Source organism: Halichoerus grypus, chromosome 8, assembly GCF_964656455.1.
Source record: "Halichoerus grypus chromosome 8, mHalGry1.hap1.1, whole genome shotgun sequence".
In the NCBI taxonomy this organism is placed as follows: domain Eukaryota; kingdom Metazoa; phylum Chordata; class Mammalia; order Carnivora; family Phocidae; genus Halichoerus; species Halichoerus grypus.
This window is the reverse complement of record NC_135719.1, coordinates 49,578,160-49,604,624: the sequence shown is the minus strand read 5'-3', so window position 1 is coordinate 49,604,624 and position 26,465 is coordinate 49,578,160. Positions and strand designations below refer to the sequence as shown.

Below are 26,465 nucleotides of genomic sequence, written 5' to 3'. Positions count from 1 at the left end.
TTTTACGCCACTATTCCCATATGTAGGACTTTAGCACTGTAAAAATAGTGAAACAGGTGTAAGAGATTTAGCCATTAAGATATTTTTCTCAGCTTTTTGAACAAGTGAAAATTCGGACAGCCTAAATATCCACCTGTAAATATGGTTTGTCCAGAGGAATTCTGTTCAAACATTTAAAATTGTTTTAAATTAATAGCTAATTGATACAAAAATATTCATGATACAGTGAAATCCTGATAATATGGCCTTTTGCAATCTGAAAATTCCAGTTCGTCTTCAAGAAAGTGCCCATATTCGAGAGTAATCTGGAATGTTCTGATGATCCAACCATAATTTATTCCTATAGTAGAATTGGATGTGTTTGTTGCCTGGCCATAATACTACTTTTGTGGTGGAACTCCTTGATGATCATTCAAGTATTTTGTTTGAGGAAGATGCAAAAATTTAATACTTTTAAGAGTAGGAGAGGTGCAAAGGGTTTTATATCATGAACAGGCTTATTAAGCAAGGCTTTACCTTCTAAAAAAATGAAATAAATATTCTATCAACAGCTTCTAATATTTTAGAAGAAATTGATGCTGAACCCACCCTAGAAGCCAGGTGACTGGAGAGAAGAGACTGTGATTGCCCATCTCACTAGTTTCTAGTAAGATGCCTGGGAGGGGGCAGTTTTCCTATAAGAAAGAGGGATACTAGGCAGACCAAACTGCATGTATACAGTGGTTTTTAAAAATAAAAACCTGAAAATGTGAAGATTTGGAATATGCTCAAATATTTACAAAATATAAAGATTATAAAGATTTTAAGGGACATTGGCTCTGGTCCAATCAGACTGAATTTCAGGATTTTTTTTTTTTTTACGATTTTATTTATTTATTTGACAGAGGGAAAGCACAAGCAGAGGGAGAGGGAGAAGCAGGCTCCCTGCTAAGCAAGGAGCCTGATGTGGGGCTCGATCTCAGGACCCTGGGATCATGACCTGAGCCAAAGGCAGATGCTTAACGGACTAAGCCACCCAGGCACCCCAGGATTTTTGTTAGAGTGGTTAAAAAACAACACATCTTTCCACTGGGCTTGGAGTTAAGAGCTTATAAGGCTTGAACTGCTGTAGCTACCTTGTCACCCAGGAGGAAAGCCTTTCTAAAAATGAAGCTAGACCAGAGAAGGCAGAGAGGCAAGGATAGAAACTAGGCCTCCATGACATCATTTGAGCCCTTATATCAGGCAATGCCTAATTTGGTCTTTTTTAGTTACGTGAGCGCTACTACATTCCCTTTTTGTTTAAGCCAGTCAGGCTGTGGTTTTCTGTCACCTGTAACTGAGAAAGTCCAACTTCATAAGGTTGAAGTTTGGAGAAGTGAACTGACTTGCCTCAAGTGATATAGCTAAATGGTGGAAACTACAATTAAAACCTGTCCCTGCCACCTCCTTTATAAGCTCATTACTCCAACATAAATCAGTTTAACTAGGGTTAGGGTAAAGTCTATGATGGGGTTGTAGTGGGTTTGGGATGGCATTTAAGATTAATGTAAATCAGCCCCACTCTTACACAGCATGTCTTTTGGAGAGACAGTGACTACTGTTGTTAGAGAACTGACTCCAGTATTGTAGTGCTTATTTTTCTAAACTATTGGGTAAGAGTTCTGTCCATAGATCATATCATTTCATGATTGATATCATCATAACTCAGTCATCTGTGAACTTAGTGGATAATATCTGGCTAGCTATTCTAATGTTGCCCATTCCCTGGGCCTCCTAAGCTTCTAGAATCAGCAGACTCAAATATTTTTCTGGGTGTGTCTGGTAATAGGAAATGAAATATGGGCCTCAAATATATGCCAAGTTTTTTCCTGCCTTAGGGGTTTGCGTATGCCGTTTCCTCTGCCTTTATTGCTTATCCCCGGGTTCTCCGTATCTCCTCATCTTTCAGGTCTCAGCTTAAATCCAGCCTCTTCAGAGATTCCATCCCTGACTACCCTAGACAGCTCACATTGTTCTCTTATCACTTACCCTGTCTAGTCCTCAGTACGTTTCCAATTCCTCTTTATTTACCAGTCTGTTTCTTTTACCACTCCATACCCACTGTCTAGCACAGGACCTACACATAGAGGGTACTCAATAATTATTTGTTAAATGATTGAATTTTTTGTGTCTGTGGCTTGAAGAAAAACAATAAAAAGCGCTAAGTATCTGGGCCCTCGCCTAGCCTGTCCTAAGTACCTTAATTGCTCTCACACCTCCACTGACTGAACATATGGCATGAATCCTGAAGAGAGAGGAAACTAAAAGCTATACTTAACCATTATACTGATAATTGTCTCAGGCATTTTTTAGTTGATATTTTATTACGTCTATTCTTCAGCCTGTCATGCCTTGTTTTTTCTTTTCTCTGTGACTTCTCACCTACCCACTTGACTCTCCCGATTCCTCACACTGGAGGGGTTTATCAGAGAAGTGAGGTGGCCCTGAGAGCAGGGGAGGAAGGATGGAATGACAGGGGCTACCAGAAATCTCTTTCAGGACTCTAATCACTCTAGGGTCACTGTTTAGAGTCTAGAATGAGAGGGACTTTGAGTGCCTCTTTTTCTTGCTCGGTGCCCTCAACTTGAGTGCTGAGCTGGCAGGCGAGCACCTTCTCCTCCTCAGTTACTGTCAGAGCAACATGAAGGTCAGGCAGAGAGAGACAAATGAGAGCGGCTCAGGGAAAGGAGGTTACCACGGTAACAAGCAGGCGGGACTGCTATTTGGAAACAGGCCTAATCTTTCTCCTTCTCCCTCCTTCCCAGCACAAGAAGATGGGTATTGTTTAGCTGACCTGCATCCTTGGGGTGGGAACCATAATCCCTTTCTGACAGTTCCCAGTGACACTGGAGTGAGCTGCTTTGCATTTTAATTTGATAAACAGCAGCCACAGTTTTCTCAGAAGTGCTGGAGACATGGCTTTTTCTGGCCTTGTTCCAGGTAGGATTCTGGTTGCCACAGAGAGGGGTTTGGGATTGTTGTTTATTTCCCAACAAAGATTTTGCATATTTGCACATGCATGAAAGATGCCACTCAGTTCTCAACAGCTAGAATCAAATGAATACAGGTAGTTTCTAGGTTATGAATATCAGCCTACAAAGGTCATAGAGATGTTTGTGTAGAACTGCCCATTTCCCCAGCTCTTAGGAGCCACCCAGCTCTTTGGGACCAGTCCTGTTACCCAGTGACCTCTACAGTGGATGTACTGACTTAATATCCTTACCTTTCTGCCTCCCCCTTCTACTCCCACTGTTGCTGCTCTTTTTCACCTACCTTCCCATTTCCTCATCAACTCCAGCCCCTTTTCTTTTTTTTTTTTTTCCCAGCCCCTTTTCTTATAATAAACCTAAACCTGGGGCGCCTGGGTGGCTCAGTTGGTTGAGCGTCCCAGTCTTGGTTTCGGTGCAGGTCATGATCTCAGGGTTGTGGGATCAAGCCCCGCTTTGCTGGAGATTCTTTCCCTTCCCCTCTGCCCCTCCCTTGGCTCACACACACTCTCTCTCTCTCAACAAATAAATAAAATATTTAAATAATAATAATAAACCTAAAACTTTACATATGTAAATATCTCTCCCTTTTCCTTTAAAATAAAAATAGCTTTTTAAAAAAAACTTTAAATTCTAAATATAATGAAAAATCAAATACTGAAAAATATAAAAGAGAAACTAAAAATCATCCAGATTCTTACTACTCAGAAATGACTGCAAGAACATCCTTCCAGATCTCAACTTCCATTTCTAATTTCTCATCTACATATTGTTTAAGAATCATATATACTTAATGTAGACATCAGTTTAACATAATAGGCTAATATAGTACATGCTGTGTTGTAACCTTCTGTTCACTCAAAAATATGCTATGGATATCTGTCCTTGATAGAGATCTATGCTGTGGTGGACATTTACATTGTTTCTGGGCCTTGTTTGGCGATTAGAAACAACACTGAAACAAACTGTATCATACATCTTTTTTTTAAGATTTGGTTTATTTATTTGAGAGAGAGAGAACAAGCATGAGATGTATGGCTCGGTCCCAGGATCCTGAGATGATGGCCCAAGCCGAAGGCAGATGCTTAACTGACTGAGCCACCCAGGAGCCCTGTCATACATCTTTGTGTGCCTGTCCTGTTATCTTCTTCATATAAATTATAGAAACAGAATTTTGGGCCAAAAGAGCATGTGTAATTTACATTTTGTACATAGTGCCAAAGTGCCCTCTACCGAGTTTCTGTCAATTTATATTCCCAGCAACTACAACAGAATGCCTGGTTTTTTCCCTATCCTTGCCAACTTGGATATTTGTTCAACTTTTTCATCTTTGCCAGTCAGATAGATGGAAAATTATATTGTTTTCATTTGTATTTATATATTCTGATGTCCCTCAGACTGTGCACTGAAGACCAATCTATTTCTTTTCCTAGAGTACTGGCAACTGAGGAAAGTTTAAAAGAAAACCAAAAAACTAATCTCATTCATCTTTCTTCAGCCTCTCTCCAAATCAAAACTAAAACCTCGTTGTTTCTCCTCTTTTTTCTTTCTTTTTCAGGTATGGGATACCATCTACTTGAATATAAGCTCCAGAGACTGGGATTTTAGTCTGTTTGGTTTATAGCATATCCTCAGCCCTTAGAATAGTGCCTGGCATGTATTAGGTGCTCAGTAAATATTTGTGGAATGAATCATCTCCCAACTATCTGAATCTGAAATTCTATTCATGCCTGACTCCTTTACTGATTACCTACATGTCTGATATCTCATGAAGTCAGGCTGCTCATACATCCTGAATGTCTCTTGAATCTTCCTGTCATCCCCCTCCTTCTGACTTACTGGGTTTATTGCAACAGGCATCTAGCTAGGAGCCGTCCTTTTCAGTCTCTTGTAGTCTACTCCCTTCCATTAATTTTACCTTTATATATACAAATGATAAAATCATTCCCTTGTTTTAATTCCTTAGTAGTTTCTTAATACCTGGAAAGTTAAATACAAATTTTACTCTCCCTGTACTCTTTATTCCAACCAAATCTAGCAACTTGTAGTTCTTTGAATATATTATATTTGTTCCTGCCTGTGCACCTTTGAGTGGTTGTTCCTTCTGCGTGGAGTGTGCATTCTTGTTCTTTTCTTGGGAAGCTCTTACTTATGCCTTAGGTCCTCTCCAGTATGAAGTCTCTTTTCCCTCTGTTAGTCACCCCCTGGGTAGGGTACTTGTAGCCCTTTGCTTATCTTTATTGTGATTATATTCTTACCAGTCTGTCCTCCCATCTAAAATGAAGTTTTGCAAGCAAGGACATAAACTTTGTATTGACTCTTACAAATACAGGATACATCTGTTTTTCTGAGCCTTACAGAGTTGTGTGTTTCTCCATTTTATTACTTTGTTGAATGGATTTGTGAGTATTAGAATAAGGAGCATGTTTAGTAGTAAAGGCAGTAAAAATCCTTAACTAGAATGTAGTTACTCTTACATTGTTGGCTTTGACTAATGCACTACCTTGGTTAAAGAGATTTTTAAGGACAGAATTCTTTCCAATATCAGAGTACTCTGATGTCTTTCTAAGTCATGGTATTTAAGAAACTTTCTGTCCCTTGAAAGATGAATTGCTCCTCTCAATTTCCATAGAATTTCGTGAGCCCTATATGTTAAGCACGTTCTACAAAATTCTAAATTTCATATAGTGTTGTTATTTAGTATTTGGGGTTTTGTTGGTCTTTTTTAGAAGACCTGAGCTAAGGAGAAGTTGTTTAAAAATGAAATATAGTTTAGCAGGGCTTGAATGCCTTATGACAGATTTTTCAGTCTCACTTCAGAGGATATTTATACTGAAAAATCAGAAACATATAATGCAACTTTAAGTAAAAATCAAAATATGAAACTAAGGATTTACTGGAACTAATGTGCAAACCCAGATCCAAAAATAGATTAAAACTCTTGAACAGTCTTTATTCTTTTTACAAAAGATAAGTTTTCTTTACCAGAGGACTACAAAATAGCAAGTATCCTTTTTACTCTGTGACAAAGCATCTTGAGGTTTGACGGAGTGCAAGTGTCCAAATCCAAATTAATCATATTGAAAAATATTGAAAAAATTTGCACGTGGAGTCAGAGATCCTATTGTTAAGGGAATCCTGGCAAATGGGAGAGAACCAGAAGGAGAACACTGGGCAGGCAGATATGCAAAATTTCAAAATTAGAGATCATTAAACTTACATTGATCTTTAGCAAAATCCTAGAACAAAATGTTGTAATAGAAAGTTTGTGAGTCACTTTTACTCTCCTTCCTGGTCATGCCTGAACTTCTTTGGAGTAGCAGCATATAAAGGGGAAGAGTATAAGTTTCAGATTCAGACATACCTTGATTCAACTCCTGGCCCTGCCACTTAATAATTGGATAATTATGGACAAATCAGTTAACCTTCCCAGGGCTCTGTTTGTTTTTCTATCAAACAAAGCTATCGTCTACTTCATAGGGGTATTAGGAGATTTAATGAGATAACATATGTAGAAGTCCTGGCACACAGTAGACTTGTAATAAATTCTAATTATCTTCCCTTCACCACTTCATGCTTTTCTTTACCCAGTGCAGTCAGTTTAGCTTCTTAGCTTCTGTGCCTTACCCTTTCCTGCAATTTCAGTTTCTTACTGAGATTATTTAACACCAGCCCATTCTCTTCTTGAAACTCCCTTTTCCCTTGACTTCTTGTGACACCATTCAGTTTTGATTCTCACTTCTTTATTACTGCAAGGGTTCTGGAGCCAGACTGCCTGAGTTTGAATCCCAGTTTTGTCACTTAGTAGCTGTATGATGTTGGCCAAGTTACCTAACCTATTTAGCCTTAGTACATTCATCTTTAAGAGAAAATACTATTAAAACCATAATGAGATAACACTTTACACCTATCAGAATAGCTAAAATTAAAAACACAAGAAACAACAAATGTTAGACAGGGATACCAGTAATAAGCCTCCTTAGCGAGGATGTGGGAAAAAAGGAACCCCATGCGCTTTTGGTGAGAATGCAAACTGGAGCAGCCACTGTGGTAAACAGTATGGAGGTTCCTCAAAAAATTAAAAATAGAATTACTGTATGATCGAGTAATCCCACTACTGGGTATTTACCGAAAGAAAATGAAAACATTAATTCAAAAAGATATATGCCACCCTGGGGCGCCTGGGTGGCTCAGTCGTTAAGCGTCTGCCTTCGGCTCAGGTCATGATCTCAGGTTCCTGGGATCGAGCCCCGCATTGGGCTCCCTGTTCCGCGGGAAGCCTGCTTCTCCCTCTCGCACTCCCCCGGCTTGTGTTCCCTCTCTCGCTGTGTCTCTCTATCAAATAAATAAAATAAAATCTTTAAAAAAAAAAAAAAAAAGATATATGCCACCCCTATGTTTAGTGCAGCCTTATTTACAATAGCCAAGATAAAGGAGCAACCCAAGTATCCATCAATAAATGAATGGATAAAGAAGATGTGGATGTGTATATGTGTGTATTTACATACAATGGAATATTACTCGGCTATAAAAAAGAATGGAATCTTGTCATTTACAACAATATAAGACCTAGAGGATGTTATGCTAAGTGAAACATGTCAGAGAAAGACAAATGCCATGTAATTTCACTCATGTGTGGGATTTTTAAGAAACAAAATAAAGAAAAAGAGACAAAAAACCCAGACTTTTTTTTTTTTTTTTTTTAAAGATTTTATTTATTTATTTGAGAGAGAGAGAATGAGAGACAGAGAGCATGAGAGGGAGGAGGGTCAGAGGGAGAAGCAGACTCCCTGCCGAGCAGGGAGCCCGATGCGGGACTCGATCCCGGGACTCCAGGATCATGACCTGAGCTGAAGGCAGTCGCTTAACCAACTGAGCCACCCAGGCGCCCCTGGCTGAAGAGCTATATTTAAAGAGTATTGATTACTAGGTGTTTGTCAGCTAGGATGGAGGTGGTGTACCACAAGACTCTGCCTTTGGTCTAGTCTTGTTCAACATTTTTATAATAACTTCCATGAATAAATATAAAACAGGTATATAAATTTGTGGGTGATATATAGTGGTCAGGACTTTTTCAGTTGTGATGGAATCCTTGCTCAAGTTAGTTTAAGCAAACAAGGAATTTATATGTTCCCACAAATAGAGTTGATTAGTTTCCGGCAGGGGCTCAGTGTCATCAGCATTCTGTCTTTGCTCATTTCCCTATTCTCCTTTCACCTGAATTGGCTTTATTGAGTCAAGCCTTTGTCCTGTATTAGTAGAAATGGATATTGACAGCTCCAATTTTAATTTAGTACTTCCAGTACCAGAGGAAGAATTTCTATGGCCTGTGGAGAACTTATTTCATGTATTTTGTGTAGAGTTCGGCCCACTCCTGTAGTGGAATGAGGTTGGAAGAGTGGATTTTTCACAAGAAAGAGAAATTCCTCTACCAGAAGAAGGAAGGGAAAGCATGATGAAAAGTCAAAACTCTACCATGACAAACCACTAAACAGATGGAGAGCTTAAGCACTGTATGTCTGAGTAGAAATTGACAATGTCATAAGAGACTGAAAGACAATTAAATTAACAAGATATTGTTATTATTACTATCAGTAGCAGCGCCTAATATTTGCTGAACTTTTACTGTGTCTTGGGCACTGTATGCTAAGCACTTTACATCCAGTTAATTGCTACAGTGGCCATTTGAAATACAGGTACTCTTGATGTTTTTATTTTACAGGATAAAATAGAATCAGAAAGACTGCATAATGTGTGTGTGGTCACCTGGCTATTAAATAATAGAGCTGAGAGGGGAGCCTGGGTGGCTCAGTTGGTTAAGTGTCTTTCTGCCTTTGGCTCAGGTCATGATCTCAGGGCCCTGGGATTGACTCCCGAATCGGGCCCCCTGCTCAGTGGGGAGTCTGCTTCTCCCTCTCCCTCTGCCCCCACCCCTACAGATGCTCTCTGGCTTGCTCTGTTCTCTCTCTCTCTCAAATAAACAACCTTTTAAAAAAAGTAGAGCTGAGATATTAACCAGTATGTCTTTTAGGAAGATGAGCATTTAAAGTTTAAAAAAGTTTAAAATTATTATCTACATTTTTGTTAAAAGGTATAAAACAGTATATATAGTACACTTCCATTTGTCTAAAAAGAATAAAGGGAAGGTACATATAAGCAAGCATATGCATTATGTTGGTTGCTTCTGGGAAAGGAAACTAGGGGTCAGGGATGAAAGAGAATCCTTTTGAAGTTTGAGTAGAAAAGATCTAGGGAGTTTTAATGAATATGAAATTGAGTATGAGCTTCCAAGAGTGACTTGACTATTAGAATAACTAATAATTATCATGAGATTGCCAAAATACTATACACCTATTGCTATAGACACTTGACCTATTAAAGAATTTAGTCTTTTAGGGGCTCCTGGGTGGCTCAGTTGGTTAAGCATCTCCCTTCAGCTCAGGTCATGATCCCAGAGTCCTGGGATCGGGTCCCACATCGGGCTCCTAGCTCAGCAGGGAGTCTGCTTCTCCCTCTCCCTATGCCTGCCACTCCCCCTGCTTGTGCTCGCGCGCCCTCTCTCTCTCTCTCTGTGTCAAATAAATAAAATCCTAAAAAAAAAAAAAAAAAGAATTTAGTTTTTTAAACCACCCCAGTAGAGTGAGGGTTATTTTCTCCTCCCACATAGGTGGGGTTGGAGTTAGAACAAGGTTTTTATGACTACCTGTTATAGAAATTATTTCACCCTTGAGTGGTTAGTTAGATGATCTTTAAGATTCTTCCACATTATGATGCTATGATTTTTCTCTGCATATTCTTTTAGGAACATATACCTGATAGAAAATGAGGTGCTGTAGTATAAACATGTTCTCTAGGAACCCAAATCCGCTTTGCTGTTTAAGGTGCTTTCTTTAGAATGAATGACGCATATTCTTTTAGGAACATATACCTGATAGAAAATGAGGTGCTGTAGTATAAACATGTTCTCTAGGAACCCAAATCCGCTTTGCTGTTTAAGGTGCTTTCTTTAGAATGAATGACGTCTCGTTGGAATTACCCATTGTTATACAAAATCACCCTCTATTCTGTGACCTTCTAGCACATAAAATTGCCTGGGAGACACTTTGGCAATGAAGCCTATCTAAGCAGATGGCCATTTCCCGCTTGGTTCAGCAGTGCTAAGGTGTCCATAATCAGGCGTTAAGCTGTACTGCACAGTACCCTTCATGCCACTTTGAAGTTTTATCTCTGTAATACCTTTAGTTTACACAGCATAGACAAGGAAGACTTGTATAGGAAATGATGGCTCCTGGTTAACTGAAGACCCATTTTAAAATTTCTTTTAGATAATGGCATGTTTAACTTCTGAACTACTAAGCTATATTTTCGAAGAAATCTTATTCTTGGCAATTTGAAAACACATAGGCACTAGAGAGACTGATTTCCCCTCCTCCCACAATGGTAAGGTCAGTTTTCTCTCTAATGACCATTCGTTCATTTGTCCATTTTCTAAACCATTAGCTGAGCTCTTCATTCTCTCACATGTTTAAAATACTCATTGCCCAACTGCTGAGATGTATTATTACCTAACTTGTAAACATCCGTTACTTACAAAATCCGTAGTCTGTGGATCCTAGGAGCATTCTTTCCTGCTCCCCTCTTGCTAATAATGTTCCCTGCCTTCATGTTTCATTTTCCTTCATCATTACTTCTAAACTGCCCTGTTGTGGCAGACACTCTTGTTTGCCCACTAAACAGGCAATCTCCCTCAACTTTCTGGCTACCAGAATCCCAGTTTTCTTCAGGAATCAGATGGGCATATGGTTCTGGAGAAGCTGATCACTTCTTCAATCCCAGAACATGAAACCTGATTTGTTCTCAAAATACGATCCTCCGACATGTAGATATCTCTGAGAGCTTTACAGAGGTTCTCTAGGTCAGAATTATTTTCATAATAACAGAAAGACATTATTTGCCCTTTTCACTCTGTTGACATTTGCCCTGATATGCACTGATAATGCAAAAGCAGTGGTGGGTAAAATGGCAAGTATCTTGGCACAAATCAGATAAATGGCACCAAATTGTACTACTGGCCATCACATTCTTCACTGTTGTCCCTCACCGTAAAAGTAAAAATTTTGGAAGAGTTTGAGGATTGGTATTAATCTTCTTTGAATGTTTGGTAGAATTCACCCATGAAAGTATATGGTCCTGGGCTTTTCATTGGGAGGTTTTTGATTATTGATTCAATCTCCTAACTAGTAATTGGTCTGTTCACACTTTTTACTTCATCATGATTCAGTCTTGATAAGTTGTGTGTTTCTAAGAATTTATCCATTTCTTCTAGGTTGTTCAGTTTGTTGGCATATAATTAGTCTTAGAAGTCTCTTATGACCTTTTGTATTTGTGATGTCAGTTGTAATATGTCCTCTTTTTTTCTGATTGTATCTGAATTCTCTCCCTCTCTTTGTCTCTCTGTCTCTGTGTGTCTCTCTTGTGAATCTAGCTAAAGTCTTGTCAATTTTATCTTTTCAAAGACCTACCTCTTCATTTCATGGGTCTTTTTTAGTCTTTATTTCATTTATTTCTGCTCTAATCTTATTTCCTTCCTCTACTAACTTTGTGCTTCATTTTCCCTTTTTCTAATTCCTTCTAGTTTCTAGTTCCTGTTCAGTTTATTTAAGACTTTTATTTCTTGGGGCGCCTGGGTGGCTCAGTCAGTAAGCATCTGCCTTCAGCTCAGGTCATGATCTCAGGGTCCTGGGATTGAGCCCCTCATCGGGCTCCCTGCTCCGCGGGAAGCTTGCTTCTCCCTCTCCCTCTCCCTCTCCCCCTGCTTGTATTCCCTCTCTCGCTGTGTCTCTCTCTGTCAAATAAATAAATAAAATCTTTAAAAATAAATAAATAAAAAGACTTTTATTTCTTAAGGTAGGTGTTTTTATTACTATGAACTTCCCTCTTAAAAATGCTTTTGCTGAATCCCACAGATTTTGGTATATTTACATTTTCATTTGTCTCAAGGTATTATTTATTTCTCTTTTCATTTTTTTTCTTTAGCCCATTGGTTGTTCATATTGTTTAATCTCCACACATTTGTGAATTTTTCAGTTTTCTTATTGTAGTTGGTTTCTAGTTTCATACCATTGTGGTTGGAAAGATGTTTGATATGATTTTAGTCCTCTTAAATTTATTAAGACTTGTTTTGTGGTCTAACATTTGATCTCTCTTGGAAAAGGTTCCATATGCACGTGAAAAAAATGTATATTCTGTTGCTTTTGGATGGATTGTTCTGTATATATCTGTTAACTCCATCTGGTCTAAAGTGTTATTTAAGGTTGATATTTCCTTATTTTCTGTTGGAATGATCTATCCACTGATGTAAATAGGGTAGTAAACTCCTCTGTTACTGTCTTGCTATTTCTCCCTTTAGGTCGTTAATATTTGCTTTATATAGTTAGGTGTTCCTCTGTTGGCATAAATATTTACAAATATTATATCCTCTTGTTGGATTGACCTGTTTATCATGTAATGCCCATCTTTGTCTCTTTGTTTTAAAGTCTATTTTGTCTGGGGGCGCTGTGACTCTTGATCTCGGGATTGTATATTCGAGCCCCATGTTGGGCATAGAGTTTATTTAAGTAAAAAAAAAAGACTCTTTTGTCTGGTATGAGTATAGCTACTCCAGCTTTCATTTGATTTCCATTTGCATAGAATATCTTTTCCAACCCTTCACTTTCGGTCTGTGTGTGTTCTTACATTTAAAGTGAGTCTCTTGTAGGTAGCATATAGATGGGTCTTATTTTTTCATCCTGAATGCTTCTGTATGCCTTTTGATTGGAAAATTTAGTCTACTTACATTTTTTTAAGATTTTATTTATTTATTTGACAGAGAGAAACACAGCGAGAGAGGGAACACAAGCAGGGGGAGTGGGAGAGGGAGACGCAGGCTTCCTGCAGAGCAGGGAGCTCAATGTGGGGCTCGATCCCAGGACCCTGGGATCATGACCTGAGCCGAAGGCAGACGCTTAATGACTGAGCCACCCAGGCGCCCCTAGTCTACTTACATTTAAAGTGATTATTGATACTTCATAATTCATACCATTGTGTGTCAGCTATACTTCAATTAAAAAATAAAAATAATTTAAAATAAAGTAATTATTGATAGGTAATTATTGCCATTTGTTATTTGTTTTGGCTGTTACTGTGGTTCCTCGCTGTTCCTTTCTTTTCTCTTACTCTCTTCCTTTGTGGTTTGATGACTTTCTTTAGTGGTATACTTACATTGCTTTCTCTTTCGCTTTTGTGTATTTACTGTAGGTTTTGTTTTGAGGTATCATGAAGCCTACATATATAACAACCTATATCTGTAACAGTCTATTTGTTTTAAAGATTTTATTTATTTATTTGAGGGAGAGAGTGAGCAAGAGAGAGAAGGAGCAGAGGGAGAGGGAGAAGCAGGCTCCCCACTGAGCAGGGAGCCCAATGCAGGGCTCGATCCCAGGACTCCAGGACCACGACCTGAGCCCAAGGCAGACGCCCAACCGACTGAGCCACCAGGCACCCCACAGTCTGTTTTTTTTTAAAAGATTTTATTTATTTGACAGAGCACAAACAGGAGGAGTGGAAGAGGGAGAAGCAGACTCCCTGCTGAGAAGGGAGCCTGATGCGGGGCTTGATCCCGGTACCCCAGGCTCATGACCCAAGCTGAAGGCAGTAGCCCTACCACTGAGCCACCCAGGCACCCCTGTAATAGTCTATTTTAAGTTGATCCCATTCCAAAGCTTAATATTTTTACTCTCCCCCCACCCAGGTTTTGTTGTTGATGTCACATTTTACATCTTTTTATCTTTGGTATCCCTTAACTAATTATTGTAATCACAGTTATTTTTCCTACTTTTGTCTTTTAGCCTTTATACTAGCTTTATATATGATTAATCTACTACCTTTACTATTTTTAGAAGAGGAGGGAACTCTTTCAAACTAATTTTATGAGGCCAGCATTACCTTGATGCAAAGCAGACAAGGATGCCACAAGCAAAGAAAATTATGGGCCATTATCCCTGATAAACACAAGTACAAAAATCCTCAAGAAAATATTAGCAAACTGAATTCAACAATTCAGAAGTATCATAGGCCATGATCAAGTGGGATTTATTCCAGGGATGCAAAGATATTTCTTTTTTTTTTTTTTTTTTTTTAAAGATTTTATTTTTTATTTATTTGACAGAGAGACACAGCGAGAGAGGGAACACAAGCAGGGGGAATGGGAGAGGGAGAAGCAGGCTCCCGGCTGAGCAGGGAGCCCGATGCGGGGCTCGATCCCAGGACCCCGGGATCATGACCTGAGCCGAAGGCAGACGCTTAACGACTGAGCCACCCAGGCGCCCCGCAAAGATATTTCAATATCAAATTAGGGGCGCCTGGGTGGCTCAGTTGGTTAAGCAACTGCCTTCAGTTCAGGTCATGATCCCAGGGTCCTGGGACTGAGTCCCGCATCAGGCTCCTTGCTCAGTGGGGAGCCTGCTTCTCCCTCTCCCTGCCACTCCTCCTGCTTGTGGGTGCTCTCTCTCTGTTGAATAAATAAATAAAATCTTTAAAAAAAAAAATCCACAAATCAGTCAGTGTTATACAACACATTAACAAAAAGAAGGGTAAAAATTATATGATCATCTCAATAGATTCTAGAAAAGTATATGACAAAATTCAATATCCGTTTATGATAAAAACTCTCAATAAAGTGGGTAGAGAGGGAACATACCTCAACATAATAAAGGCCATATATGCCAAGTCCTTAGCTAACATCATACTCAATGGTGAAAAGCTGAAAGCTTTTCTCCTAAGATCAGGCACAAGACAGGGATGCCCACTCTTGCCTCTTTTATTCAACATAGTGGTGGAAGTCCTAGCCAGAGCAATTCTATAAGAAAAAGAAATAAAAGACATCCAAATTGGAAAGGAGGAAGTAAAAAAAACTGTCACTATTTGCAAATGACATAATATATATAGAAAACCCTAAAGACTCCATTAAAAAACTGTTGGAATGGGGCGCCTGGGTGGCGCAGCTGGTTAAGCGGTTGACCCTTGGTTTCAGCTCAAGTTGTGATGTCAGGGTCCTGAGATCGGGCCACGTCAGGCTCCATATTCAGTGTCTGCTTTTCCCTCTCCCTCTGCCCCCACTCGTGTGCACTCTCTCTCTCAAATAAATAGATAAAATATTTTTAAAAAACTGTTGGAACTAATAAATGAATTCAGTAAAGTTGCAGGATACAAAATCAATACAAAAGTCTGCTGCATTTCTGTATACTAATAACAAAATATTAGAGAAATTTAAGAAAACAATCCCATTTACAGTTGCATCAGAAAGCATAAAATAGCTAGGACTAAATTTAATCAAGGAGGTGAGAGACATATATATTGAAAACTATAAGACATTAATGAAAAAAATTAAAGACAACACAAATAAATGGAAAAATATTCCATGCTCATGGTTTGGAGGACTCAGTATCATTAAAGTGTCCATACTACCTAAAGCAGTCTACAAATTCAGTGTAATCACTATCAAAATTCTAATGGCATTTCTCATGGAACTAGAACAAACAATCCTAAAATTTGTGTGGAACCACAAGAGACCCCAAACAGCCGAAGCAATCTTGAGAAAGAAGAACAAAGCTGGAGGCATAATGCTCCCTGACTTTAAACTCCATTAAAAAGCTGTAGTAATTAAAACAGAATGGTATTGGCATAGAAACAATAGATCATTGGAATAGACTAGAGAGCCCAGAAATAAACCCAAGCATATATGATCAATTAATTTATGACAAAGGAGCCAAGAACATACAATGGGGAAAGAACAGTCTCTTCAATAAATGGTGAGGGGAAGATTGGACAGCCACATGTAAAAGAACGAAACTTGAACACCATCTTACAACATACACAAAAATCAACCCCAAATGGATTTAAGACTTGAATGTAAAACCTGAAACTGTAAAACTCCTAGATGACAACATAGGCAGTAAGCTCCTTGACGTAGACTTTCTGAATCTGACACCAAAAGCAAAAGCAACAAAAGGAAAAATAAACAAGTAGAACTACATTAAAATAAAAAGCTTCTACACAGCAAAGGAAACCATCAACAAAATGAAAGACAACCTGCTGAATGGGAGAAAATATTTGCAAAGCATATATATCTGATAAGAGGCTAATACCCAAAATGTAAGAATTCATACAACTCAACAGCAAAAAAAAAGAAAAAATCCATTTAAAAACTGGGCAGATCTAAATAGACATTTTTCCAAAGAAGACATACAGCTGGGCAACAGGTATATAAAAAGATGTTCAAAATCATTAATCATCAGGGAAATACAAATCAAAACCACAATGAGGTATCACTTCACACCTGTTAGAATGGTTATTACCAAAACAACAAGAAATAACAAATACTGGTTAGGAAGTGGGAAAAAGTTCACTGTTGGTGGGAAAGTAAATTGGTGCAGCCACTATGAAAAACATATGGAGGTTCTTCAAAAAGATAAAAAATAGAACTACAATGTGATCCAGCAATTTCAGTTCTTAGGTATTTATCTGAAGAAAACAAAATCACTGAAAGATATAAGGACCCCCATGTTTATTGCAGCATTACTTAACAGTGGCCAAGATATGGAAACAACCTAAGAGTCCATCAATGGGGGAATGGATAAAGAAGACATGATGTATATACACAATGGAGTATTATTTGGCCACAAAAAAGAATTAACTCTTGCCATTTTCCTATGCCAACTATACTTAAATAAAAAACAAAAAATCAGCCATTAAAAAAAAGTGGGGGGAAATCTTGCCATTTACGACAGCATGGATAGACCTTAAGGGCATTGTGCTAAGTGAAATAAGTCAGAGAAAGACAAACACCACATGATCTCTCTTATATGTGGAATCTTTTAAAAAAAAAGCTCAAAACAGAGAACAGATTAGCAGCTGCCAGAAGCAGGGAGTAGGGGTGGGAGAAATGAGTGAGGGAGGTCAAAAGTTTTTTAAAAATGTCTTTAAAAGCCAGTTTATCTTTAAAATATCTTCAGGGGTGCCTGGGTGGCTCAGTCATTAAGCATCTGCCTTCGGCTCAGGTCTTGGTCCCAGGGTCCTGGGATTGAGCCCCTCATCGGGCTCCCTGCTCCGCGGGAAGCCTGCTTCTCCCTCTCCCACTCCCCCTGCTTGTGTTCTCTCTCTTGCTGTCTCTCTCTCTCTGTCAAATAAATAAATAAAATCTTTAAAAAAAAATATCTTTAGGGGCGCCTGGGTGGCTCAGTCGTTAAGCGTCTGCCTTTGGCTCAGGTCATGATCCCAGGGTCCTGGGATCGAGCCCCGCATCGGGCTCCCTGCTCTGTGGGAAGCCTGCTTCTCCCTCTCCCACCCCCCTCCCCCCCCCGCTTGTGTTCCCTCTCGCTGTATCTCTGTCAAATAAATAAATAAAATCTTTAAAATATATATATCTTTATATAAAATCTTTATATATATTAAATCTTTATATATATTAAATATATAAATATGTATATATAAAATATCTATATAAAACCTTTTGAGTACCTGTCATTTTATATTCTATGTGACAAAAGGGGAAGTACACATGAAGTACTTCTGCTGCATTCCAAAGTATGATACTTTTCTCTAGATAAAGCACTTTTGTAATTGAGTTGCAAGCCGTCCTAGCCAGTTTTTTTTATGGAATATCATTTTTACTTGAAAGAACAACTGAAAGTATAGGTATTCAGAGTTGGGTATTTGGCAGACATTTTCTTAAAAATAAATGAAATGAGCCTGTTACTCCAAGGAAAACAATCCACACTATTTGTTATTAATGATAAAATATGAGCTTTCAAGCAAACATTGTAATTTTGGAAAATTTGTATTTGCCCCCCCCGCCCCACATAAGTTTGACAGCCTACCAATACGTAAAGGATTTTCTGATGAGCTCAGAGGCAGTATCAGCGAATATGACTTTTTTGTATTAATGGAATGTGTCGGTATATGAAAGAGCTGTATAACTTAGTGAACCAGTATTTTCCAAATGACTAATATATGATGTTAAAAATCAGGCATGGGTAGAAAAAGCATTCAAAGTACTAGACAGACCAATGGATTGTAATGTAACAGAGTACAAAAAGTTCATTGATATAGTTTCAGATTCCACATTGCCACTAACCTTTAAGAACTATCTTTTGTTCAGTTTTGCTGTCATATCAAAGAATAACCACAATTATCTGAAAAGGATACATATATAAAATCTGTGTGAGGCCAGTTTTCTTTATAGTTCAACACATTTCACCAACAGATTGAATGCAGAAACAGACATGAGAATCTAGCAGTCTTCTATTAAACCAGCCATTGAAGAGATTTACAAAATGTAAATCATTGCCACTGCTCTTTTTTCCCTTTCTTTTGAAAAATTATAGCCATTTTTATTTAAAATGTTACATATAGTTGTACATATTTAAATGTCATTTTAAACAAGTTAATGCATGTCAAATTTTTTCTTTTTAAATTCTAGTATGGTGAATATCAATAGATCTATTCCACATCAGAGCACTTTGGGGGTCTTCAATTTTTTGTTAATCTTTTTATTTTGAGATAATTAATAGTTGTAATAAATAATTCAGAGAGATCTCATGTACCCTTTACCTAGTTTCCCCTAATGCTAACACCTTGCAGAGCTCTAGTACAGTATCACAAAGGGGATATTGACATTATTGCAATCCACCTATCTTGTTAAGATTTCCCCCATTTTGCTTGTGTTCACTTGTGTTTTTCTCTGTGTGTGTGTATGTGTGTGTATTTAATTCTGTGCAGTTTGATCACATGTGTAGGCTTGTGTTATCTGCCACACATTCAAAATACCGAACATCTCCATTACTCTAAGGATCCCTTGTGTTGCCCTTTCTAACCACTCTCAACTCTTCTACCTCCCACCGACCCTTCCTCCTGAATAATCTGTTCGTGTCTCTAATTTTGTCATTTCAAAATCATTAGTTGTTTTATTTTTTTTAAGATTTTATTTATTTATTTATTTGAGAGAGAGAGTGTACAAGCAGGGGGAGGAGCAGAGGGGGAGGGAAAAAGAATCCCAAGCTGACTTCCCACTGAGCCACCCAGGAGCCCCTCAAAATCATTAGCTGTTTTAAGTAAGTTAATTAGTACATGTTGGAATCTTTCACTTTTAATTTCTAATACAGTAAACACTAGTTGATAAAGCCTGCATAAATAAAAGCTCTGTAAAGTTCTCTGTTTTTAAGACCATAAAGGTTTCCCAAGACCAAAATGTTTAAAAACAGCTGGCTTGAAGCAGGGAGAGTCTCGCATTTCTCCTTCCCAAGCTACTACAGAACAAGATGTGGTTTGTGATGTCTCAATTTAGAATTTTCGTGTTTTCTCATAGGACCATCAATATGAATGATGATTAGGTTCTTTAGTACAATTTGGTCCATCCATGATATAGGTTAAATTAAGACTTTTCTACTGACATCTGTGATTCTGAATGATTCAGAAAAAAGACTTAGCTTTCTGTTGTATTCACCTTTGTCTGTGGGTTATTTTGTTGTTGTTTAGTTTTGTTTTGTTTAAGATTTTATGTATTCATTTGAGACAGAGAGAGCTCGAGCAGCAGGGAGAGGCAGCAGGAGAGGGAGAAGCAGACTATGTTGAGCAGGGACCCTGATGTGGGGCTCTATCCCAAGACCCAGACATCATGACCTGAGCTGAAGGCAGACACTCAACCTTCTGAGCCACCCAGACGCCCCTTGTTTTTTGTTTATTTTCTTGTTTGTTTTTATATCCTATGGGGTTAGAGAATGGAGTAGAGATGACAAGCTCCAGCCCTGACTTTTTAGGAAATGAGTATGTGAAAGGAAGTAAGAATTGTGTGTAGGAGAGGAAGTAGTTGCAGCCAAAGAATGAATTTTTCTCATTCTTTATTCTTGAAAAGCTGATTCTAGTGCTTCCCTTGGAACAATACAGGAATGGGAGGGATCATCAACCTTCTGTGGAAAAAAAAAATAGTTTCAGAGGTAGTACTTAGGTTCCTATCATCACTCATCAGCTGCAGTTAATAGCGTTGCTGGAGGAAAATGTGAATTTCAAGCAGGCAGAAGATTATGGATTGAGAAGATTTAGAAGAGCAGAATAGATGCTTCTCTCAAAAAACCTTTGCCACTAATGGACACTGCCATGTAATTTGTGTTATGCATTGATTTCATTTGTGAGATTTTTCTTCCTTTGTTAAATTTCCAGCATAATAAACCCATTCCCACACACTGGGAAGTTAGACAGTCTTGAATTTTAGGGTCATTTGATCTGTTATCTCCTCTTTACCAGAAGAGTTCTTTTAGGTTTGAACCTGAGATTCTATAGGGATCATTGCAGGAGACCTCCCTATGGCTAGTATTGTAGTCTTCAAATTATATGTTTGCTTGCATTTTCTAGTACAAACTGGAGCAACCTTCACTGCTGACCTTGGCCAGGCTGATTGGTTAAAATTGAGTGCTAAAGTAAGTTGTCTGTGAATAACAGAATATGTAGCTTCAAAGAACTGTTTGATGGCTGGTTATGGTGCCAGCTACCGTGTCTTTCTTTTCCACTTTTTCCTCCTTGCCTTCTGCTACAAGATGTCTTGGAAATTAACCAGAGTTACAATCAAATTCTTTTTCAAAGCAAGCTTAAGTGAAATCTGGAAGCTCAGCAGACCCGCAGCCTATGCTTTCTTTTTCCTTCTTCCTTCCTACCTTCCTTCCAATAGTCAGGGTCAAAGAGTGTTTGAAAAGGAGGTGATTTCCTCCTTACTAATAACTTAAATGTTGTGTTGTTTTGTGATTTACTTGGAATATTCTATTGTATTCTGTCAGGAGCTCTGTGGAAAGGAGGAATTCAGATTTCTGCTTCCATCCTCAGTTACTCTGTGATTTCTATCTGCCAGGCTCTTGCAGATAAGCAATTACTGATCTTCCAGGATAAGCAAAGATAATCTTTAATTATTAAAAAAAAAAATGCAGTAAATTTATTTATTTAATTTATCTCAAGATCTCAGTCAACAGGAGGCAGTTCAAATAACTGAGGATTTTTTTTCTCTGTATTTTAATTTGAGAGACAAATAACATAATATATTGATAAATAGGGGATGTTTGGGTGGCTCAGCCGTTGAGCGTCTGACTCTTGATTTCATCTCGGGTCATGATCTTGCAGTCATGGGATTCAGTGCCCTCCACTCCCCCGTCAGGCGTCCCGCTCGGCACACAGTCAGCATCAGATTCTCTCCCTCTGCCCCTCCCCCCTCCCCCCATACTCTCACTCTATCTAAAAAAAATAAAATTGATAAATGGTATTTTAAATAAATACCAGTTCTTCTTTTTAATAACCCACCCTAGGGGCGCCTGGTTGGCTCAGTTGGTTAAGCATTGGACTCCTGATTTCCACTTGGTCATGATCTCAGGGTCATGAGATTGAGCTCCACATTGGGTTCCACGCTGGGTGTGGAGCCTGCTCAAGATTCTCTCTCTCGCCCTCTCCCCCTCCCCCACATTCACTGTCTCTCTCAAAAACAAAACCACAATAAAAATTTTGTGAACCAGTCAGGTTTTATAGGGGAGTACTTACATGTTTATCCATGAATCAGGAATCTATATTATTGTTAGTATTGCTGATGCTGAGTCACTGTAAAATCTTGAAGGACCTTTGGAATTATCAAAGAAAGAGAACATGTTATTAATATTTAGTATATTTGATGACATTCTACTTCCTATATAATCTTATCCAATAATTCTGAATAAATCTGAACATTTATCTAACCATTATCTCCAATTATCTTTCATTCTTGGATAAACGGAGTTTCTTAGAACCTTCAGTATCAGTAGAACCATCTTCCTCTCTGCCTTTTGACTGTGAAGGTGAAGGTATCAGACTCATATCTGTGAAGGGGAGGGGGAAAGATCTGTCCCAAATATTTCTTCGCTGCATTTTCTACCCCAAAAATTATGTTGCAGCCTTGAAATTTTTCTTTCATCAGTTCCTCTCATGTGTGGGAGGCAGCTGAAGTCAGTGTGTAATTACTTCTTGAGGGGAGATTAATGGCTCTGGCCTTTCTTTCTTCTCTCCAGTCCTCATTTCTGCGTCACCTGCCTATCAGCACTTAGATCTCTAATAGGTGCTATTAAGACTAATATCTAAAGGTGAATTGAAAAGAAGTATCATTAAAAGATAAAGGACATGAACTGTTGGGAAACTTAAGATATTTGCATCTTTAAATTCTCTGTCTCTTTTCAAGTTTTTCTTTTGTTTTGCTGTTTATCTTCCCATTCAGTGAGTCCCAGGAGTGCCGTCCCGTCCCCGTCCGTCCCATTGTCCCATCCCCTCCCCCCGTGGCACTTTAGCATTTCAGAGACCAAGAATTGGCCTGGTTTTTATTGTTGCAGCTATTAAGGTATTTAATGACCTTAACTTTTTATATTCCTGTTACTCAATTTTCCCTACTGGGTCCATTCTCCTGACAATTCCTGCTCTTGTATCCTAGGTATATGGGAAAGGTGGCAAAATAAGTCCTTTTCTGATTTTTATCCTCTCCTGGAGAGTGGTAAATGAAGCTTTGTTTGTTCCAGTGAATAGTAGACTATGAAATCCCATAAAGCCACCTAGGTTATTAGATGAATATCACAGAGCTGCTTATTATGCACTATGGCTTCATGTAGATTATAGATGTGACCAAACGGTAATTAGCAGAGCTAGAGCTGTAATTAAACATTATTATGCTGCTCTGTGATTTCTCTTCAGATTTCTGTTGCAAAGTAGGAAACTGAATAGTTCCAAACCCATAGGTGGATTTCTTTACTTCTCACCCCCTAAAATCTCTTTTAATTAACTGACTAAATAAAGTCATCCTCACACAAAGAGAGATCCTGAATTCTACTTAGTACCTCTGATCAGTAAGAGTAGTTTGGTGCATATACATGTTAATCAGCTCTTTGTATATTCTGTTTTTCTAACTAATCATTTCTGCTAAGTTCCTTCTCTGCACGTATTCTGTAACAGGTTTAATTTGACAAACTGAATGCAGCAAAGGTGTCTCCTACTTATATCTTAGATGTTTTCTGGCTCTGTTGGTACAGAACTGGGGCCTTGGTTTTATTTACAGTGTTAGTAGCTTCCTTCCCTTCTTCTTGGCCTCCCAGGCACTGAATAACCTAGCAGGAAATAAAACATCTAGAAAACAGCTACCCTCGATGGCTGAAAGAGAGAGAGAGAGTGTGTGTGTGTATGTGTGTGTATATAGGTGACTCCCGGGGGACTTACCTCCTTCTGTGTTTAGGATTGCTGCCTCAGCGATGGAACAGGTTAGCAACAGGACATGCTCAGGCGAGGCAGTCAGAAAGTTCAAAGGAGTGACCTAAAAGATTCAGGTTAATCTGTGTCCAAGAAAGCAGACCTTGCAGGAATTTCTCTTGCTAGTAGAACGGTATAGAAAAGACAACAAACTCTAAGCAAAGGAAATACACATACTGATTGTGAAATTGTTTTTGTCTCAGTTCTTCCCCAGGAGAAAAAATAGAAAAACAGAGGTGAGGCCAAGAGTAAAGATGATCTGTGTACTCTGTCTCTAATTTTCTCTTTTTAGTAATTTTCGTGAGTAAAATCTCCAGGAAACTTTCTTCCCAAAGAGTTATATGAGCTTCCTTCTTGAAGCATTCCTGAAAGGGCTTGATGGTTAGACCCAGATTCCAGCCATACACAGGGGTAGTAGAGAATTGAGCTTACTTTTTCTGTGTTTTTGCCTTCAAATCTGTGCATAGAAATCTTACAGGTCTTTCGGGGATCTACCACATCCCAAGAAGGTTGCCAAATTAAATGATCATTGCCTGATTTTCAGAAGTGCAAAAAGAAGGCAAAGATGCCTTTTGGCATTGACCATAATGCAGAAAATTCATTATATGGGCTTTGACTTTCATTTCATTTTATAAAAGAGGTAGAGTTAGGGGGGCAGGGGGAGGTGGGTGCATGACAACAAGCAGATAAGGATAATGTTTTGGCAACCTCTCAGGGACCAGAATTCATCAGAATCCGTGTTCTAGCATTCAGTGGACTCTGACAGTGATGATTCACAAATAGCAGAAGAAGTGAGAGCTAACTGCGATAGAGGCAATACCCAGATCTCAGCTTCTAGAGGAGTATCTGAGGCCAGGAAGAGGTAGGGGTGTGTGTGTGTGTGTGTGTGTGTGTGTATGGGAATGTATGTGTTACGAGGAGGGAGGTGACTTACAGGTTGAGCAGTGGTCATTCAGTAAAACCAGAGTTCTGTTGCAGAACTGTCTGGCAGCTTGGATTATGGGTGCATATGTGGCTCTCTGGATGTAGGGCCATTGAAGGAGTACATTCAAACTGGACTAAAAAATCTTTTGTGGGGCACCTGGGTGACTCACTTGGTTGAGTATCTGACTCTTGATTTTGGCTTAGGTCATGATCTCGGGGTTATGGTATGGAGCCCTGCGTCAGAGCCCCACATAGGGCTCTGGGCTCGGCAGCAGGGAGTCTACTTGAGAATTTTTCCCTCTGCCCCTCCCACGCTCACTTGTGCTTTCTCTCTCTCTCTCTCTCTCTCTCTCAAAATAAATAAATCTTTTTAAAAAATCTTTCACAAGGGGAAGAAAGTCACAATCCTTGACTCTCGTTTTCTAGGTCTGTTGATTGGTATCACTTAATCTTCAGGGAAGGTTAGTCAGTGTGTGAATTCAGTGCTTTTGCATATGCAGGACACTTAGTTAGGATTTGGGCACTGTAGACTCAGTACTTTCATCAGTCTGATAAATGCTAGGATTTAAAGAGTTAAGGGATTATTACCCTCTTTATTACAACTTTTAATTCTGGATATGTTGAATTTTTGGTTTCTAAGTAATTGCATTCTTGTGAGAGGTTCTAGTTTTAGAGGTAGATTGCTGGTTCTTGTGTTCACCTATTTCTGTCTGTGTGTGCGTAATCAACTTCATCTGCAGACTGCCATGAATTAGCTTCTGGATAGTAACAGCACCTGCTGTTCCTTAAAGTTAATTTGATGTTGGATTCATGCTCCAAAATGCCATTCTCATTAACCGGTTGCTGTTATAATCTCTGAGGGTTAGAAACCCCCATCCTAGCCCTCCCATCACTTTTAAGTAGATGTCCTTCTAGCTAAAGATGAATTAAAGCTCTAGTCTTCTGGAAGTGATATATCTAGGACCTGCATATTTTCTCCCCTTCTTTATCCCTACCCATATTCTTGGATTTTATACCTGATTAATGTATTATTTGTCAAATGATAGATTGGTGAGAAACACAGTGGTGGCAGTAGAACATGCCTCAGAAGCCTTTTCTTTCTCATCAATCTGTGTGCTCTAATACTGTTGAAATCTGGACCTGGTTCTCTATCACTAGAGATTTTTAAATGAGACAGGATTTTTTAATACACTTTTAGCTAAGCACAGTTTATCAGGAAGATCATTAATAAGAAATGGAGCTTCTCCTACCACAGGGTGCACTCATATAAACCACTAGATTTTTAGTGGTATCATGAGCTGGAACTTGAAAGGAAGGACCAAAGTCTTATATTTAGAGCCTTCCACACTGGCAGGAAAGAATGTAGGACTAGATTATAGAGAAGGTATTTCCTCTAAATGTTCTCTCTGCAACTCAGCTACTACTTTTCTTCCCTCACAGATGGAGTCCCCTGTCTCTACACCAGCGGTGCTGCCACTGCACCTTTTGGTACCAGTGGTCAGTAATGACATCTCATCCCCCTGTGAGCAAATCATGGTTCGTACCCGATCAGTTGGGGTCAACACATGTGATGTGGCTCTAGCTACAGAGCCTGAGTGCCTGGGCCCCTGTGAACCTGGGACAAGCGTCAACCTTGAGGGCATCGTATGGCAGGAAACAGAAGATGGTAAGTGCTATGTGTGACTTTCCTATCCCTTCTCAACCTGCTTCTGCCAACATGGGCTTATCATTGTAAATAACACCAAGTATTTATTAGGAGTCTCAAGTGCCATAGTCTGCTTGGGATACCTATCCAGAGGATCGCAGCAAACTTCTTAGTAAAATCATCCAGCTTCTCGAGATTGCCACTTTTTAAAAATTAATTATCTCCCCTTCATATCAATCAACAGTGTTGGCCCTGGTCTTTAAGCAGTCACTTGATAAGTGCTAGCCAGGTAATTCAAACTGTGTCTATACTCTCCATACTCCTCTTTATCATTTTATGTGGGAGAATTTGAATGTAAATGAACTTTTGGGTCAGGCTTGAAGAGAAAAAAGTAATGAAAGGACAGCTGTGGGAGTCAAGGAAATGGAAAACAGCCACTCTTAAATTGACTTAGTGTTGGCTCATTGAATATGCAACTCTTGCCTTTTTTAACACCTGGAGGTGCAGTCAGCTCCTTCCCACTGGTTGCCTCATTGCCCGGCCACCCACACCACTTC

At 38.9% G+C, this 26,465-nt stretch overlaps 1 protein-coding gene across 3 annotated transcripts in view; it reads left to right on the top strand.

The window, feature by feature from the left end:
• Window positions 1–26,465, top strand: part of ZNF609 (zinc finger protein 609) — a 212,527-nt gene that overhangs the window by 130,129 nt on the left and 55,933 nt on the right. For all 3 annotated transcript variants that reach the window (XM_078079211.1, XM_078079210.1, XM_078079208.1), the window contains one exon: window positions 25,704–25,929. In XM_078079211.1, coding sequence (XP_077935337.1) covers window positions 25,704–25,929 — 226 coding nt within the window. The remainder of the gene's footprint in view (window positions 1–25,703; window positions 25,930–26,465) is intronic.